This window comes from Microtus ochrogaster, linkage group LG4 (assembly GCF_000317375.1).
Source record: "Microtus ochrogaster isolate Prairie Vole_2 linkage group LG4, MicOch1.0, whole genome shotgun sequence".
Taxonomy (NCBI): domain Eukaryota; kingdom Metazoa; phylum Chordata; class Mammalia; order Rodentia; family Cricetidae; genus Microtus; species Microtus ochrogaster.
Genome location: NC_022030.1, coordinates 18954638 through 18973131, shown reverse-complemented (window position 1 = coordinate 18973131; position 18494 = coordinate 18954638). Strand labels below are relative to the sequence as shown.

At 44.7% G+C, this 18494-nt stretch overlaps 2 protein-coding genes and 1 non-coding gene across 3 annotated transcripts in view; 2 read left to right on the top strand and 1 right to left on the bottom strand.

Moving 5' to 3' along the window:
- The first annotated feature begins 3411 nt into the window (after window positions 1-3411).
- On the top strand, window positions 3412-3518 carry LOC113457694. The gene has a single exon (XR_003378203.1). It is a non-coding gene; the product is annotated as a U6 spliceosomal RNA (small nuclear RNA).
- A 1889-nt stretch (window positions 3519-5407) lies between these two features.
- On the bottom strand, window positions 5408-5900 carry LOC101986200 (40S ribosomal protein S11-like). The gene has a single exon (XM_013351478.2). It carries the CDS (start codon window positions 5843-5845, stop codon window positions 5408-5410), a length of 438 nt encoding a protein of 145 aa, XP_013206932.1. The 5' UTR covers window positions 5846-5900.
- Window positions 5901-9060: 3160 nt separating this feature from the next.
- Znf8 (zinc finger protein 8) overlaps window positions 9061-18494 on the top strand; it is a 31387-nt gene continuing 21953 nt past the window's right edge. Inside the window, exons 1-3 of the mRNA XM_013351471.2 lie at window positions 9061-9212; window positions 12502-12628; window positions 12875-12970. Coding sequence (XP_013206925.2) covers window positions 9147-9212; window positions 12502-12628; window positions 12875-12970 — 289 coding nt within the window. The 5' untranslated portion in view covers window positions 9061-9146. The remainder of the gene's footprint in view (window positions 9213-12501; window positions 12629-12874; window positions 12971-18494) is intronic.

Genomic DNA, 18494 nt, shown 5'->3' with positions numbered 1-18494 from the left:
CAGATATCTGCCTCCCAAATTTTGGCATTAAAGGTATACTACCACTACACTCAACTGTGAGACTTCCAATCAGGGGTTTTCTCTCCTTGTTCATTGGAGGACATACATGAGATAAGACTTAATCAGTGTAACATGTATGTTAAAGCCTTTAGTCAGTGGTCACTAGACTAGTTGAGCACCAGAGAACACATACTGGAGTTAATATATGACTGTGGGAAAGACTTCAGCAATGGTGATCACTGGTAAACATGTAAGAATGCATACTGCAGAGAAACTATGAATGTAACCATCATGGAAAGCCTTTATTCAACAGTGTCAACTTACAAGGCATAAGAGAATTCATACTAAAGAAAAGTCGTATCAATGTAAAAACTTGGGGAAACTTTCAGTTTTAATACATCCCTTATTCAACATGAGAAAACTAATGGGCAATAAACTATGATCAATCAAGATGAAGGACTCCATTGCCATACCCTAAGCTAGAAATGTGTGTCATTCTCAGAGTACAATGACCATATACATCGGAAATTAGAATACATTAGAATCCATACTATTACCAAGCTCATGCTTCATACCACTTTACAGGTTTCAGTATCAGGAAACTTGAACCTTCAGTTTTACAAGCAGTAAAAGTGATTTGAGAAGCTCTGTATAGGCTCCCTATAAAAGGCTTTCTCTAAGAACTAAAAGGGACATTAATTATGATCTGTAGCCTCCAGATAATGTTTTCACTTAGACAACAAACTGGATCAGAAATTATGGTAGGGTGGAAGATATTTTCATACAGAACACAGAACACTCAAATTAATGTAACCCATGCATGGGGAAGTTGGTGCCTAGTAATGAAATACATAGCTAGATATTTTTAATATAACCCACTAATTTAATCAAAAATTGAAGGACTGGAGAGAAAATTCAGCCAGCAAAGTGTTTTCCTGGTTTTGATCTTCAGTACCCATGTTTTGTTTTGTTTTTTTATTTTTACAGAAGTTAAATGGGGTAGTGTATGCTGGTAACATCAGTGAAGAGGTAGAGAGAGTCGGGTCCCTGAGAATCACTTTATAGCAAGGTCAATGACAGATTCTTTGTCAAAAAAGGAGAGAATGGAAAAGTCTGGAGAGAGAGTTCAGTGGGCTGAGTAATCACTCGCTTTGGGTCCAGACTTTGGGTCCCCAGAACCCACCTCAGTGCCTTGTGGGCATCGTGGCATTTCTGTAATTCCAGCCTAGAAAGGCAGAGATGGGTTATACCCAAGGGAAGCTAATCAGTGAAGCTAGCTAATAAGTGAATGCTAGGTTTGACCGAGAGACCCGGCCTCACTGACTGTGGTGGAAATGAGATCACAGGTAATTCCTAACCTCCACCTTGGGCCCCACATGCACATACAACCATTTCCAAGTGTGTCCACACACACAAAGACCCACACACATGCCCGGGCCTGTGCAATCATACACACCCAAGTATACATAAACACACACGAAAAATGAGAAAGCTATACGGCACACTAGGATTGACACCTGGGGTGGTCCTCTCGCCTCCACATCTTAATCAGGGTACAAATAGTTAACAGTTACCAAGGAAATAACCAGTTTCTTGAAGCAGTGGGGAAGAAAGGGCCTTTCATATCTTTTCCAGTGATTAGTAACATGTTCCAAAAATTGCAAAATTCCTTAAAACATTTGCTAGTTATAAGCAGGACCATTATTAGTTTTGATTTGTAAAGAGAGTCCTAGAAAGGAAAGGGTTTATAATAAATGATTAATGTCATTCGAAGTTGTTTCAACCCTGTGAGCAGAAGCAACAATGATATTAGGAGAAGTATTAGCCATTATATAAACTTTTTAACCTTTGTTTTTCTGGGTTTTCCTAGATAGGGTTTCTCTGGAGCCTTGGCTATCCTGGAACTTGCTCTGTAGACCAGGCTGGCCTTGAACTCACAGAGATCTACCTACCTTTGTCTCCTGAGTGCTAGGATTAAAGGTGTGTGCCACTATGCCAGGCAACAAATTTTAAACATCCATATTCTGAGATACTAATAAATGGCATTAGATTTTTAACCCTTGAAAATTAATTCTACCAGTAGAGGACAGTAGTGTGAAAGAACAGAAGGTGAGGAGGTTTTTGAAGTTTTTGTTTGAGCTTCCTGAAAAGAAAATATTACTGGTGAGAAGGAAGCCAGCAGCACATCAGCTAGAATATTAGTGGATGTTAAGGAACACCTGGTAGATTAGAATGAGCATGGAGATGAGTTTTGAAAACTTTTGAGGACATTATTGTATAGACATCTGAAAGAGAAATAATTATGAAATAACATTAGTGGTGGGGTTAGGCCTAAGTCTGCACTTTCTAAAAGAAAAGTAGTTTGAGCACAATATGCAAAGTCAGTTAAAATGTTCAATGACTGAGAAACATCTAATAAAAGCTGGTTGATTAGTCAGGCAGTGGTGGCACATCCCTTCAATCAATCCTTTTTATGAAGAATATGAAATTTGTATATAAAACATAAGCTCTTGTCCTTTTAAAGAAGAAACTTTCTTTTTTTCCTTTTTTTGTGCTTTTTGTTTTTCAAGATCCATCTTTTAAAGAATTTTGTAGCATTTTTAGATATAGATCTAGGCAATGTTCATGGGATATCTTCAAAGATAACTTAAAAAAAGATCTTTGGGTTAATGATTCTCTGTGGATCCCAATTAACATGCTGATGCTACCCGTCAGTTATAGTCAGCATGGGGCACATAACCAGCCTGCATTTTTATTTAATGGCACAACATTAAATCTATAGGTTCTTTATCAGTAATTTCTTTAAGACATGCTCTTCCCATCACTGTCAAGTCTATAATTTCTTGTAAATAAAGATCTATGGGTCAATGCAGAGAATTATGATATGCATAAATGTTTATAATACCATTACCTTTGATAAACAGGAAGGATCAATAATTGATGAGGAACTAAGATATTAATTCTATGAGCTGCAACTTTAGCAGAAGCAGTATTTAATAAAATAATAATTTACTCTACTTCAAGTGTTATATTTTTATAGAATTTAACCAAGTGTCTCTGGACAGTAAGTTAGCGAACAGAATCAAATCCCTAGCAGTATTAGGGCAAAGAAGAATGTCCCCCAATTAACATAGCCCAAAGTTTCTTCTAAGTAGTCAAGGGCACTTTGCGAAGTTTTTGTTGTTTTATGTTTTTGTTGTTGCTGTTGTTGTTGTTGTTGTTTTGGTGTGTTGTTTGTGTTTTGAGACAGAGTTTCTCTGTGTAGCTTTGGAACCTGTCCTGGAACTCGCTCTGTAGACCAGACTGACCTCGAACTCACAGACATCCACCTGCCTCTGCCTCCTGAGTGCTGGGATCAAAATGTGAGTCACAATTGCCTGGCATTTGGGAAGTTTTAAGATGAGAGGAAGAGTGCTCGCTTTGGCAGCACATATACTAAAATTGGAACGATACAGAGAAGATTAGCGTGGCCCCTGCGCAAGGATGACTTGCAAATTCGTGAAGCGTTCCATATTTTTACGTGCTGTGCGCATCCTGCGCGTGGCACCGCCATTTGTGGCGTTTTATCTGATCTACACCTGGGGGAACCAGGAGTTTGAGCGGCCCAGGAGGAAAGACCCAGCCATGTACAAAAATGACAAGTCAACAGCACGCGTCTAGATGACAGTTTCCCGCCCAAAAGCCCCTTCTCCATGAGAGGAGTCTATGTTGCGTGTCCTGAAGATATAAAAAATTACTTACGTTACGGGCAAAAAAAAAAAAAAAGATGAGAGGGTGAGGGCAAATTTGTTGTTGTTTGGATAATTATAAGGTGATTGTTTTTGTATTTTATCTGGAGCTATGTTTAAATTTTACTCTTTTAGTTTATTTAATACCATGAAAATCAAGCACTTATTTAAGTATCGATTAAATGAGTGAGAGAAGAGAATGTCATCCATATAATGAGTGACCAATAATTGGGGAAATTGAATCAGCACCATCTTAAGTGCTTTGTGTACATAATATTAGCATAGAGTGGGACTAATTTTCATCCATTATGATAAAATTTTCCACTGATATTAGGTCAATGGCTGTTGATTGTTTAAAGTGGGAACAGAGAATACAAAATATTCCTTATCATCAGGATGTAGAGGAATAGAGGAAAAGCAGTCTTTTAAGCCAACCATAGTAACATAATGTTCTTGAGGAATCATAGTAGGAACAGGCAGCCCTGGCTGAAGGGCCACCATTGTTTTCATAGTCATACAAATGCCCCTGAGATCATGTAACATTCAAAATTTCTTCTTTGAATCATACAGTGGTGGCACATGCCTTTAATCCCAGCACTCCAGGAGGCAGAGGCAGGCTAATCTCTGAGTTCAAAGCCAGCTTAGTCTACAGATTGATTTCCAGGACATACAGGGCTCCACGGAGAAACCCTGTCTTGAAAAAAAAAAAGTTACTCTTTGCCCTTTTATGAATTATAAAAATAGTCGAGTTCCAAGAACTAACTGAAGGGTCTTTATGTCCTAGTTGCAATTATTGCTTTACCTGAAGTTGGGCCTGTTTTAATTTTTTGTCATGACGGAGCCACTGATCAATCCATACTAGGTCATCAGAGATCGATTGCAGTTATAAGGCTGTTCGGATGACCCTTGGTCAATGACGCCAGTTAGAGGGTTATATTTTCTTGTATTATAATTATCAGGATATTCATTAGTAGCAGTGGTAATTACACCTTGCCTTTGTTGTAATACATTTCTTCCCCACAAATTTTATAAAAGTCCTGAGACAATGTAAGGCTTATCAGTGCCAGAAGAATCTTTGTGAGTCCAAATTAAGACATCAGTACTTTTTAAAGAATCCAGATGCCGGGCGGTGGTGGCACATGCCTTTAATCCCAGCACTTGGGAGGCAGAGGCAGGCGGATCTTTGTGAGTTTGAGACCAGCCTGGTCTATAAGAGCTAGTTTCAGGACAGGCTCCAAAACCATAGAGAAACCCTGTCTCGAAAAACAAAAACAAAAAAGAATCCAGTTGGCTTCCAATACCTTGTAAAGGAGGGCCATTAGACACTGACCAGTGTGGGGCCATTGTTCTTGACAAATAAATGAATGACTGGCCCCAGTGTCTAGAATGACTCTAAAGCAGTGGTTCTCAGCCTTCCTAATGCTGCAACCCTTTTAATACAGTTCCTCGTTGTAGTGACTCCCAACTATAAAATTAATTCATTTCTGTTTCATAACTTTGCTACTAAAATGAGTCATAATGTAAATATCTTATATTTGACCCACAGATGGTGAACCACTGCTCTAAGGACTATTTTTCTTTCTTTTTTTTTTTTTTTAGCCAGAAAATAACTTTATTTGTTCTAGGGAGCTGGACTGCACTCTCAGAACTTCTGAAACTGTTTCTTGGTGCCAGCAGCCTTAGTGACCTTGAGCACATTGAAACGCAGTCTTGCTCAGGGGCCTGCACTCTCCCACAGTGACAATGTCACCGATCTGTACATCCCTGAAACAGGGGGACAGGTGCACGGACATGTTCTTGTGGCGTTTCTCAAAGCGATTGTACTTTCGGATGTAATGAAGATAGTCCCGGCGGATGAAAATGGTCCTCTGCATCTTCATCTTGGTCACGACACTGGACAGGATCCGACCTCGGATGGAGACGTTGCCAGTAAAGAGGCATTTCTTGTCAATGTAGGTGCCCTCGATGGCCTCCTTGGGCGTTTTGAAGCCCAGACCGATGTTCTTATAGTACCGAGGGAGTTTTTCCTTGCCGGTTTCTCCAAGCAGAACACGCTTCTTGTTTTGGAAGATCATGGGCTGCTTTTGGTACACACATTCGGTCTGAATATCCGCCATCTTCCCGCCAGCCTGAGGAAAAGAGAGGTGGGCCAACTCCCGGGTTTCCTTCTTCACTGCCTAAGGACTATTTTTCAATGTGTACACTTGACTTAGAATGCCCATCACCTGAGAATGGTCTTGTCTGTAAAGCTAATAAGTTTAATCCCATTGCATTAGACCCTGTTGCTCCCCCAAATGCCTAGATACTGATTTTGAGCCTGGTTCATTTTTTTGTTGCCTGAGTCAGTCTCCCATCTTCCTTGAGTCTAAGGCTAGATGTTACCCCCTTGATGAGCTTAAAGGCTTACTATCCTTGTCAAGTTTGGATCAACATTCCTTAACTCAATGTTTTCTGTTTTTACATCATGGGCAAAGGTGAGGAACAGGATGACTAGATTTTTTGCAAACATTTTCCCAATGTCCTTTATTTCTGCTTTCAAAAAAAAAAGGTCCTTTTTGAAAAATTATTTGAATGACGGCTGCAGTATGAAGGGCACTGCCAAAACCTTGAGTGGCTATTACCCGATTAGAAAAATCAACATATTTTACCGGCACCATGGCAGCTCTACTCTCTTCAGGAGCTCCATCAAGCTCAAGCCGCCTGGTCAGGGTTATTACCAGGACAGTATCACCAAATCGAGCTGTGCTCAAATATGCCTAAAATCAGTTATGTGGGGGTAGACTCCTGAGGTTTGAACCAACACCGGCTAGTTAGTTATGCTTACTCAGAAACTATGCTGGCTGTGGTGGTTGCACAGAACCCCACAGCCCTTAGTCTAATACTTCCCCCAGCAAGGCTGTACCCCAAAGAGCACTACCAACTGGAGACCAACTGTTCAGATGTCTGAAACCATGGGGAAACTTCTCATTCAAACTAGCACCTTGCCTGATACTAAGGCAGGGAAGCATGGGAGACAGTTTAGTGCCCTGAGGCCCCCATTTGATTTGGGATTTGCACACACACACCTCTTGTAATAATGCACTTAGCAGCCTAGGTCTTTCAAGTGCTCATACTATTCACACACACACAAACACCTCTGAACAATGCACCTAGCAACCTCAAACCCCCCTCTGTCTACATCAGGCTACACACACTTCCATCTCTGAGCAATGGTATAAATTTCCCTGCCCTTGATGCTGTTCAAAGTTCAAGAATATTCTCAACATACCTGTGTATGAAGAATAGAAGAGCCAATCTGACCTGAGCTAGCTTTGGATGCTGCACAAGAAGGCAAAACTGTAAACATTTAGGGAGAACCTCCTATTTGCCACCTTATGCCTATACATAATTGGGCACACATATGATTAAAATCAGATGCATCATAGAAGGGACATGCACAGTAGAGAAAATGAAAAGACTAATCACCCAAAATACATCCCTAGTAACCAGCACCCCTTCTCTTGAGCCCCATAAAAGGAAACTTTGAACAATAATCTGGATGCTGAGACTCTTCACTCATATGACCCACTGTCAATCTCGAATAGTGTATCCTACAAACCTATAGTATCACCTTGCTCCAAATAAAATTATCTTACTTCTTTGGGTTCTGTAAGCCCTTATTTCAAATGGGTCAAGAACCAAGAAATACCCAGTCCAGACCCTGAGCACCAGTTGTAAAACTATTGTCATTGCCCACTTACTTATGTGGAGACTGCGGAGAACAAAGGAAAGAACTGGGCTGGGGACAGAGAGATAGAGACGGGAGGATGGGATTTAAAGGATGTCATTCAGGACATGCCGTTTGCTTAGACCGCAACTCCACAATCGATCACTTGCCTCTCATGCACAAAGACCTAGGTTCAATATTCAGTACTGGGGGGGTGGGGGGACAGAGCCTCCTGTTCCATACCTGGTGTTCTCTGTCTCTTTAAGGGTGTAGTTTATTTTCTGTCTTTTCCCACTACAACATCAGCTGGTGAGGACTAGCAAGTACCCATTTTCTTCTCTTTTCTTTTGGTTGGTTTTCTTGAGATAGGGCCTCTCTATGTAGTCCTAGTTGCCTGGAACTCACTATGTAGACCAGGCTAACCTCAAACTCACAAGAGTTCTGCCTACTTCTTAAATAAAGGTGTGCACCACCACACTTGACCCTTTTCTTTTCTACTTGTGCCTAGTTCTTAGTTTGAAAAACAAAAAGTGTGTGTTTTCTTTCTTTCGTCCTTCATCTCCCAAACCCCCACCCCTAAGAGTGTAGCCTTCAACATGCTGCGTAGCCAAGCAAGAACTCCTGGATTTTATTGCCTCCATCTCTGGGATTATGGATGTGCCTTTCGTAAGTCCCTCAAGGCACAAGGCACACGAGTGGCCAGGCTCCTCTCCTGAGAACCTCCAACCAGGTTCCACCCACAGAACACTCTAACCGCCCTAACTGCTGGACCCAGTCCTCTGCCCAACAGAGTAAAAGCCCAAGCTCTGGACTTGAAATCCCAGCAGTCCCCACCCTGGAAAGCATCACCCTGAAAAGTTCCACCGTCGGGCCACCAATCAAAAAACAACTATGTAAACCCTGGCATCTGCTCAGTTCTCTGCTGTTTCCTGCCTAAGCAGAGGCAGCCATCCTCCTGGGTTTTTTCCCTCCCAATAAATCTATGTGAAGTTTGTTGTGTGGCGTGACCTTCTGGTATTTCTTGGCTCCTGACTGCCAGGATATCTTTCCATCCGAGCTGTAACAATTACACCTTCAATTGATATTCATCTTACCTGAAAATGAATCTGGGAAGTCTCGTTTTCCCCTTTCCAGTCATTAGTCCTTCGAGTCTATTACATTAAGAAAACTCTTAAATGTTCATGTAGTTTTGTTTCAGGTAAGTGTCAGTGTAAACGGAGTACACAGAATAAAAAGAAGAAATCCCGGGGTCTCTTGTACATTTAATTCCTACAGCAGGTCAGATTGACCAACTCTCTGACAGCAGTACCTTGCTGCCACACGTTCCCCTCACTGCTCAGATGTATATGTGCTCTAAACTCAGTCATCAGGGTAGGAGGACAATTTTCAGGGTAACCGGGGCCGAGTGATGCCCGCCCCGTAGGTAAGGGATGGAAACTGGGCTCCGCTGTTACCGGGACCTGCTCCTTAGTCAACAGCTGTGGGTGGTTTCAGAGGACAGGACTTCCCCATTGGTCAACCTTGGGCTGGCGGTAGCTCTCATTGGTCCAGTGCTGCGTCTCAGTGCGTGGCCTTCTGGGAGTTGTAGTGTCGTGGTCCCTGGCACTGCCGCCATTGTCCAGCGGGAGGGCTGGTCGGGTGGTCTCTACAACGGGCGTGCACTTTAGATTAGGAATCGCCTTGGACGTCTGTTGCTGACCTGTTCGCTCGGGATGGACCCGCAGGATCAAGCGGCAACAATGGCGATGGCCTCGCGGCCGCAAGCAACACAACTTAAGGTAACAATAACGGAGTGGATTCCGTCCCGCTTTCCCCAAAGACTGGCCTGTAACCTGCGGCCCTTTTTCCACAGGGGGAAGCGAACGCGGTAGCTCAGCCGCCAAGCCCAGGTTCCCCAACTACTACCCCCCTGTCCAGTACCCATGCTCCAACCTCCTGTCTCCCTACTACGGGGTGGGAAGAGGAGGGTGGTCACAGGAGAGACCCCACTCGGGGGTTTACCCCCTCTCGGGCCAACACCTTCCCATACATCCAGAGAGATGTTTGTCGGTGATGACAGGTGACTGGCTAGCGTTACAAAGCACCCACATTGCGGGTACTGTCCTTAGGACATGTCCTAAAACGTAGAATCAACAGACGGAAATCTCCACACTGTGAAGCCCTTATTTTGTAAGTAAGGCACAACATTGTGGGGCACAGGCACCAAGTTAGTAAAACAGGAGTAACTACCAAGGGGCCTTGGCGAGGCTATGGGAGAACTGTGGTAGGCAGGGCTGTCAGTGTTTGCCAGCTTGTCTAACTTCTGGTCATCAAAGTTCAAGCACTTTGTAGACCAACTGGCTGCTTATTCTGTTCTCCACAGTCCGCTTAGCAAAAGCCAAAATCAATTCATATATAAGTTCTGCAACTTTGAAATTATGTATTGGGGGGGGATTTTGGTGCTTAGGGAAGATTTGTATTATTTTACACTTGGTGTGCAAAATGGGTTTATTGATAGCCTTAGATTGCAGATTATCAGATTTGTGTTATCTTAGATTTCCATGAAATGTAACCATTGTGGAGAACTGAGAACTGATACTTGTCAACAGCCATAGGAATGAGCCATGATGAAGGTGGATTCCCAGCCCCAGTCAAGCCTCAGGTGACAGTCATTAGCTGTCAGATTGTCAGGGAATAAGCAATATGAAAGACACTAGAAGAAGTGTCGTGTCACAGATAGCACACACAAAATGTAGTGACCTGAAGTAAATACTGCTTCACTGTTTCTGATAGGTAGGAACTCATGGATCTGCCCTAGGCTCTTAAAGTTACAGTCACCATGACAGCCTAACAATTACTCCTTGAGACTTGACCGGGCCCAGAAGACCCGCCTTCAAGATGACTCATTCGCATGGCCATTGGCAGGGGGACTCAGTGTTTCTCCATGTAGGCCTCGCCATGGAAGCACTGAGGTCACACAGCGCAATGTGTGGGCTCCTGTGGAACGGTGACCCGGGAGCTGGTTAAGGTAGAGCTGTGTTAGAACCTCAGCTTGAACTTCACACTGTCATTTCCACAGTATCCTATCTGTTCTACAAGTCAACATGGCTGCATGCAAGTTGGGATATCACTGAGGGGCTATGTTAGAGGCTAGCCTCCACAGGAACAGGGACCAAAAGTGGAGGCCTTTGAGGTCCAGGACGTTAGTTTCTTGTGGCCGTTAAAAGTTCCTGCACACTTTGGCTAAAGACAATGTATATTGTAAGCCAAGCATGGTGGCACATGCTTATAATCCCAGCACCACATCAGAGGCTAAGGCAGGAAGATGATAAACTAAAGCCAAGCTTGACCCTGTCTCAAAATAAAATAATTTTTTAAAAAAGGTACAGTTTAGAGATAGAAGTCAGAAATGAGCACCACAGAGGAGAACCACACTTCTCCCAAGTTTCTAGGGGCAGATATCAGTTGATTAGCTTTTCCAGCTATAAGAGCTACAGCCCAGGCACTCCTTGCCTTACGGCCTTTTCTCTAGCTTCAAAGCAGCAATGTAGCACCTTGCTTCAGTGATCACACTGCCTTCTGACTTCTCCAATCTCACACCAATCTCCTAACCATGTGAGTACATCTGGGCCCACGTGGATGGCACAGGACAGCTACTGTCTTGGTGTCTTTATCACATCTGCAAAGTACTTGTTACTGTCCTGATTCTCATCAGTTTCAGGAGACCTGGATGTCCTTGCGGGAGCAGCCATCCACTATTAGAAGGTGACCAGGAGTCATTCAGGTGTTCAGGGCTGGGGCTGTAGCTGGAGGGAAGAGTGCTTGCCTAGCGAGTGAAGCCCTGGTGCCACTTTAAAAACCAAAAGAAAACAAAAAACTGGGTTGTACACACCTGCAATCCCAGCACTTGACAGGTAAAACAGGAGAATCAGAGTTCAGGGTCATCTTTGGCTATATAACCTGTCTGAGGCAAACCTAGGATACTTAAAATCCTGTCTCAGGAGAAAAAAAGATTTTTTTTTTTATGTTAAGGGGGCCTGGGGAGATGGCCCAGTGGTCAAAATGCTTACTGCATAAGAGTGAGGGCTGTAGCTCAGATCCCCAGACACCATATAAACACTGGATGGACACGTGGCCCACCTATAATTCCAGTCTCTAAAGAGGATCTCAAAGGGGATCGCCAAAGTAAGACGGCTGTTGAGACTAACAATATCAGTGAACTCTGGATTTGATTGAGAGACCTGCTCAGTGAATAAGGTGGTAGAGAAAATGATGATTCTCACATCAACATGGAGCCTCCAGGCGTGCATGTTCAGGCATACTCTCCCTCGTGTGTGCCCACACACACATGCGAATGGAAAGGGAGGGAAAGTGTGGAGAAGAACTGGTATAGGGCTGGAAAGAACCACTTTCTTTCCATGGACATGGACATGGATGGACATGGGTTAGGAGACCGAGAACTGAGCTAAAACAGTGGAGTAAGCCTGGCCATGGTGGCACACATCTTTAATCCATGCACTTGGGACGCAGAGGCAGGCGGATCTTTGTGCGTTTGAGGCCAGCCTGGTCTACAGAGTGAGTTGCAGGACAGCCAGGGCTACACAGAGAAACCCTGTCTCAGGGAAAAAAAAAAAAAGTGGGGTGGAGGTGGAAACTGATGATCAGGTAACAGATAATGCTGATGTGGCCTGGTCATCGGTAAAAGACTATGTGGAGGACAAAGACCTGACCACCCAAAGTTATCCTCTGACCTCCACAGACACACGTGCATGCACTCGAACACTCACAAACATACAAGAAACAAAAACCTAGTAACCATTTCTTCAGGTCATAAACCTGCATGTCATTGGTCTAGCCAGGTCTGTCTGGTCAGCTGTGGCTGTCTCTATTGAGCCCGCCGAGAGCTCTCATGTGTTGCCATGGTAAGCCATACCTACCTATAATGGCCTGTAGGCTCTCTGTGAGGCCTGAGGGACATCACACAGAGTGTACATTTTTTCAGGACCCATACCTGCCTGTTTTCTCCCATCCTTCCTCTTCTGCAGAGGTAGATGGTCCGGCTAATCGAGAATACACGTGATGTTTCAGGAGCCAGTGACTTTCCGAGATGTGGCTGTGGACTTCACCCAAGAGGAGTGGGGGCAGCTGGACCCTTACCAGAGGACCCTGTATCGTGATGTGATGCTGGAGACCTTTGGGCACCTTCTCTCTGTGGGTAAGGCCCAGTTCTTAGACTGAGTTACGTTTGTGGGCCTCTGGTATAGGACTCTAACTTAACCTGGAGTCCTCATTTGCTAAAGGATACATTTGTTGGGATTAAGCTGCCCTCTCTGTCACCAGGCAAACCCCTCGTGTGCTTAGATGATGTCCACATGTCCTGATGGGCAAGAACCAAAGCTGTAGTCTAGGCTTGTTTGCCCCAGAGCAGCCTCTGACCTCCTGGGTCTTTTCCTCTTTCCAGGTCCTGATCTTCCCAAGCCTGCAGTTATCTCCCAGCTAGAGCAAGGTGCTGAACTCTGGGTCGCAGAGAGAGGAGGCACCCGGGCCTGCCATCCAGGTAAGAACCCCACCAAGTGGGTACCCCCACTGAGGAGCTTCCAGGAGACCACTGGAGATAACGCTTCTGGGAAGAATGATGTTTCAGGGCCCTTGGAAGCATCCCTTTCTTACTCACAGCGTTTACTGATAATAGCCAAAGATACAGAGCAAAACCCATGAAGGGAAAAGGCTTCAGGAGGCAAAGTCCAGAGCAGTGGTTCTCAATCTCCCTAATGCTGTGACCCTTTAACGCCTCATGTTGTGATGCCCAACCATAAAGTTATTTTCATTCCTACTTCATAACTGTAATTGGCTACTGTTATCAATCATAATGTAAATATCTGATACTTCCAATGGTCGTGGGCAACCCCTGTGAAAGGATCATTCAATACCCCCAGCCAAGGGGTTGTGACCCCCAAGTTGAGAGTCACTGGAAGGACCCAGGCATGAGCTTCCAGCTCTTCAGTCTGTGGAGTCAGACAGAATGTGCTCAGTTCCCCCAGCAGTGAGCTATGGTGAGGACCATTGTCTCCAAAGAGGAAGACAGGCTTTCTCCTGCGGGCACCCTCTGCCTCGTGCATACCATGATTCTGGTGCTTGAAATAAGCCCCAACAGTAGAGCAGTGAACTTTCCTTACCGATTAGGGTGGTGGGAACCCTCCCCAAATCTAAGTTCCCTAATACTCCCAAGGCCAGCCTGTGAGGAGACGTCTCTAAGTCTGTCAGCTTGGCCAGTTGTCATGCATTTCTGGAGGGTGCCTCATGGCCTCACCTTCCTGCGCTCACCAAAGCCATTCTTCCTCTCCAGCAGTGAGACCCTGCCTGTGTTTCTGCTCCATCTTCCTTTCTAGACCACCTCTCTCTCATCAGCCTTCCCAGCATTCTCCTTGCTTTCGTCCCAGTGTTCCATTCAGTTCTTCCGTATTATATTCTATAAACCTGTTCCTCACACCCTTCTACTAGTCTCTTATCAGAAAAGATTCTATGGAGGCATTAAAAACTTGGCCTGGCATGGTGACGCCTTTCACCCCCGCACTCGGGAGGCAGAAACAAGTGGATCTCTGTGAGTTCAAGGCTATCCTGGTATGTAATGAGATCCAGGCAAGCTAGGGATGGATGGGTGGATGGATGGATGGATGGATGGATACACATACATACATAGGCAGACAGATAGAGATCCTGCCTCAAAAATAGAACAAAAATCCTTAAAGCCATGTTAAGAGAAGCTCAGAAGAAAAGGAAAGTATGATTTTTAAAAAGCCGGACCTCTGACATAGCTGGTGCTCATGCTGCCTTGGCATCTTAGAGATTTTCTGGGACTGATGGTTCTGTGTTGCTCAGGGTTACAGTGTGGCTCCAGCAGAAGGGAAGTGGTGGGGACAGCAGCACCAGGTTTCTATCCTCTTGTCTCAAAACTCTTCAGTCAGGACTGGATTCCTTGCGCTTGTCCTGCCCTGTTTAGTGGGGAGAATGGGTAGGGAAGGTCTAAGTTTTATAAGTAGATGGGACCGGTACACTGGTATGCTGACAGCTGAAATGAGTATGGTTTGGCTGCAGCCTGCAGATACACCCACTCAAATGCTTCTGGTGCCTTCCCAGGCTGCAGAGAAACACTTTACCTCTGTGATGGGCTGTGACCCTCACTCTCAGTTGGTTGAGTCTGCGGCAAGACCCACTTCTCCCTCTTTTATTGGTTGTTGCCAATGCTGCTTCCTGCTTATTTGTCAGGAGCAAACCTGCTCATCCGTACACATGCTTTTCACTGATGGGCTTAGGCTGCCACGGAAGCTAGGTTCTGAAATAACTGAACCTTGCCTGTTTGGCTCACATGGCACGTGTGGCATCAGAATTGTTACAGAGAGTTTGAAGAACTTAATATCTGAACCATCATAAATGTTCTAGAAACCAAAGGCTTCCTGTTAAAGCGGAAACTACTTTGCATTGATACTTCATATAGGTGTTCTACAGCTACTGTAGCAAAGTACTGTGGCAAAGTGGATGGGAAAAAAGATTTGGCTCGTTATGATAGGTAATTCCTGTAATCCCAAGAACTCTGCAGGAAGCCCCAGCTGCATTTTTAAAACCCTGTCGTCCCCCTCCAAAAGAGAGCCCACAAATTCATTCATGTCTTTTCTCAAACCTGTAGAAGTAGGAGTCCAAGGGGGCTCATCAAGCCTGACTCCTGGCAGTTGCAGAGGACTTCTAGTTCTTGTCTCTCCTAGTGTCTAGAGCTGCCTGGATGCCGTGACTCATGAGGCCTTCTTCAGAGCACATACTCAGCTCTGTCTCCATCGTCACATGGTCTTCTCTGGCTCACCTGCCTTTCCTCTGTAGAGCCTTTTAGTGACATTTAGAATATAAAGTTAATCGCACACTTTTAAGATTCTTAATTTGGACCTGAAGAGATGGCTCACCAGTTAAGAAAAAAAAAAAAGCAAAAACAAAAAAAAAACTGAATTTGCATCCATGTAACCTGTATATACCTGTATGAGGGTATAGATGTGATGTTAGAATTCAATAGTATAGCAACCTGTAACTCTACCTCCAGGGGATCTGATGCCTTCTTCTGACATCAGACCCCTGCACAAATGTGCCATACATTCATATACAAACACAGAAATAAATATCTTAATTTTATTACAATATCCTCCTTGCCGTGTAGCATCACACATTTACAGGGTCCAAGGACTGGGGTGTGGCTGTCCTCGAGGGGCCATATTCAGCTTACCACACACTGTCTTCAACAAGAAGGCTCATCCATGACCCCTTCCCAGTGCATCCATGTGATTTGGTGGGCTAGGTAACCGTGGAGGTGATCCCACCCCTTCCTGTTGCAACTTGCTTTGTTTCTTACTGTTTCCCTCCTATAGTTACTTGACCTCACCTGGTGAACTATAGCCTCAACCCTTCCTCTTCCCACCATTTCTCACTGGAGACACTGTGACTTCCTAAACAGCAGGATCACTTGTTTGAGGTGTGGGGTGGCTGGATCTGTGGGGACCCCAGGTGAATTCAGCATTGATGCTTTCAGCTGTTGCTGACCTGACCTGGTTACAGCAGCTCAGCCCTCGGCAGTGGCCTAAGGTCTCTGACACTGGGTCTTCTTCAACCTCCTTCCCACTGGCAACATTGGTCTGGCCCAGAGTTTGTCTGAGGCTGTATCAATAGTATCAGCTCAGAAGCCCATTCAGCAAAGATTCCTGAGGACTCACTCACATAATGCCTTTGATGCTAAGAGTGTAGCATCAAAAAAATAAAATGGCCTCAGTCATCTAGGGGTCTGAGGAATGAATAACACTATCAGGAGGTGATGGTTGAAACAAACAAAAATGTGCCTGAGAAGCATAGGGTAGACAGTGCCCCCAGGACACATAAGAATGCCTCTTTCAGAAGATAACCCTGAAGCCGGCAGCTGTCTGGAGATGCCTGAAAGGCAGAGAAGGCAGCATAAGCAAAGGAGCATGGGATATGTTGAAAGGAATGGTAAGGAAACCAGCAGTGAACAGATTGAGGGAAGAGGTGACGTCGATGAGAATGGGAGGCAGGGGAGGAGATCACAGTCTATGATCAGAAGTGATTGGCATGGTGCGCAGAAGGGTAGCCAGGATGGAGGAAAGGGTTTTGGTAACAACTTTATTAAGACTCATATACCATAAAACTTTCCCATTTAAAATTAGATAAAAGTTCAGTTGGAGCCAGGCAGTGGTGGCACATGCCTTTAATCCCAGCACTCTGGAGGTAGAGGCAGGTGGATCTCTGAGTTTGAGGCCAGCCTGGTCTACAGAGCTAGTTCCAGGACAGCCAGGGCTGTTATCACATAGAAACCATGCTTGGGGGCAGGGGAGGTTGTATGTATGAAGCCCTGGTTGTGACACCCGGTTCAGCAAAACAAACAGAAAACAGAAACAAAAGCAAAAAACCTCCTGTGTAATCCAGTGGGGTCAGAGTGTGTTCACAGATGGAGCACCACCAGTATAATCCCGTGGGGTCAACGTGTGTTCACAGATGGTGCACCACCAGTATAATCCTGTGGGGTCAGCGTGTGTTCACAGATGGAGCACCACCAGTATAATCCTGTGGGGTCAGCGTGTGTTCACAGATGGAGCACCACCAGTATAATCCCGTGGGGTCAGCGTGTGTTCACAGATGGTGCACCACCAGTTTCCACTTCCAGAACATGTCATCATTGTCCAGGTGGTCTAAACAACAGGCATTTATTTCTTACAGTTCTGGAGGCTGACAGTTGATTTGGTTCTTGATGGAGGCCCCTTTCTCATCTATAAAAAGCTGCCTTTTCCTCAGAAGTGGGGGACTTCCATTTTAAGAGGACATTAATCTATCATGAGGGCTGTGCCTTCAAGACCTAATACTCCCCCGAAAGCCCCACTTCTAAATACCATCAATGCAGGGATTAGGACATAAACACACACACTTCTTAGGAGAGCACACACATTCAGGCCTTAGCTGTCCCTACTAGCAACCGCCACCATCTTCCCTGATCCTGACAACCGTTCATTTGGGTTGTCTATGGACTTGCTTGTTTAGGGCCTTTCTTAGTCAGTGGACTCTTGGTCTATGACACTTGTGTCTGGCTTCCTTTCCTCAGTGTAATGTTTTCAAAGTTCCCACATGTTGTTGTGTATATTCACATGTCATTCCTTTTTATGACTAAATAGTCCATTTAATAGGTGGACCATTATTTGTTAGTTTGTTTGTTGTAGTTCTGGGAATTGAACCTAGAGCCTCACCATGCTAAGCAAGTACTCTACCACTGAGCTATATTCCCAGCACTCATGTTTCAATTTTTCATTCATCAATTCATGGAGTTGTTTCCATTTTGGGGCTATTAAGAGCAGTGCTGCTGAACCAGGTGGTGGCGCACACCTTTAATCCCAGCACTCAGGTGGCAGGGGCAGGCGAATCTCTGTGAGTTTGAGGCTAACCTGGTCTACAAGAGCTAGTTGTAAGGCAGGCTTCAAAACTACAGAGAAACCCTGCCTCGGAAAAAAAAATGGTGCTGCTGTGGAGATAAATGTATGTAAGTTGTTATGTTGCTGCTGTTTGTTTTTCTGTTTCTGATTTTCTTTGTATACCTAGTGTACATGTGCTGTTTTAAATGAGAACATTTCCATAAACTATATAACATATTCAGCATATTGCCTTCAAATATAAAATTTTGTGTGGAATCACTTGCATTTTACTAAAACCCCTGTGTCTGTGCAAAGGCGGTAAAGGGATTGGTACCCAGCAAGCCTCAGTTTCTCCAGCTCTTTTCCCATGACCAGACTCTTGGTTTTCCCTTGAATCCCTCCAATATCACTGAGACAGATGTTTTGAACATTTAGCATCCATAGGTCCCAGGCCCTAACTGGACACTAATGTGATAAGATGGATATTGAACGAATGAACATGTTCATGTGTGTCTTAAGCAAATGAGAGGCCTCAAGAATGTTAAGGATGGCCGGGCGGTGGTGGCGCACGCCTGTAATCCCAGCACTCGGGAGGCAGAGGCAGGTGGATCTCTGTGAGTTCGAGGCCAGCCT

Coding starts and splice junctions, on each gene's coding strand:
- LOC101986200 (XM_013351478.2), bottom strand. CDS start 5,845: ATGGCGGATATTCAGACCGAATGTGTGTACCAAAAGCAGCCCATGATC.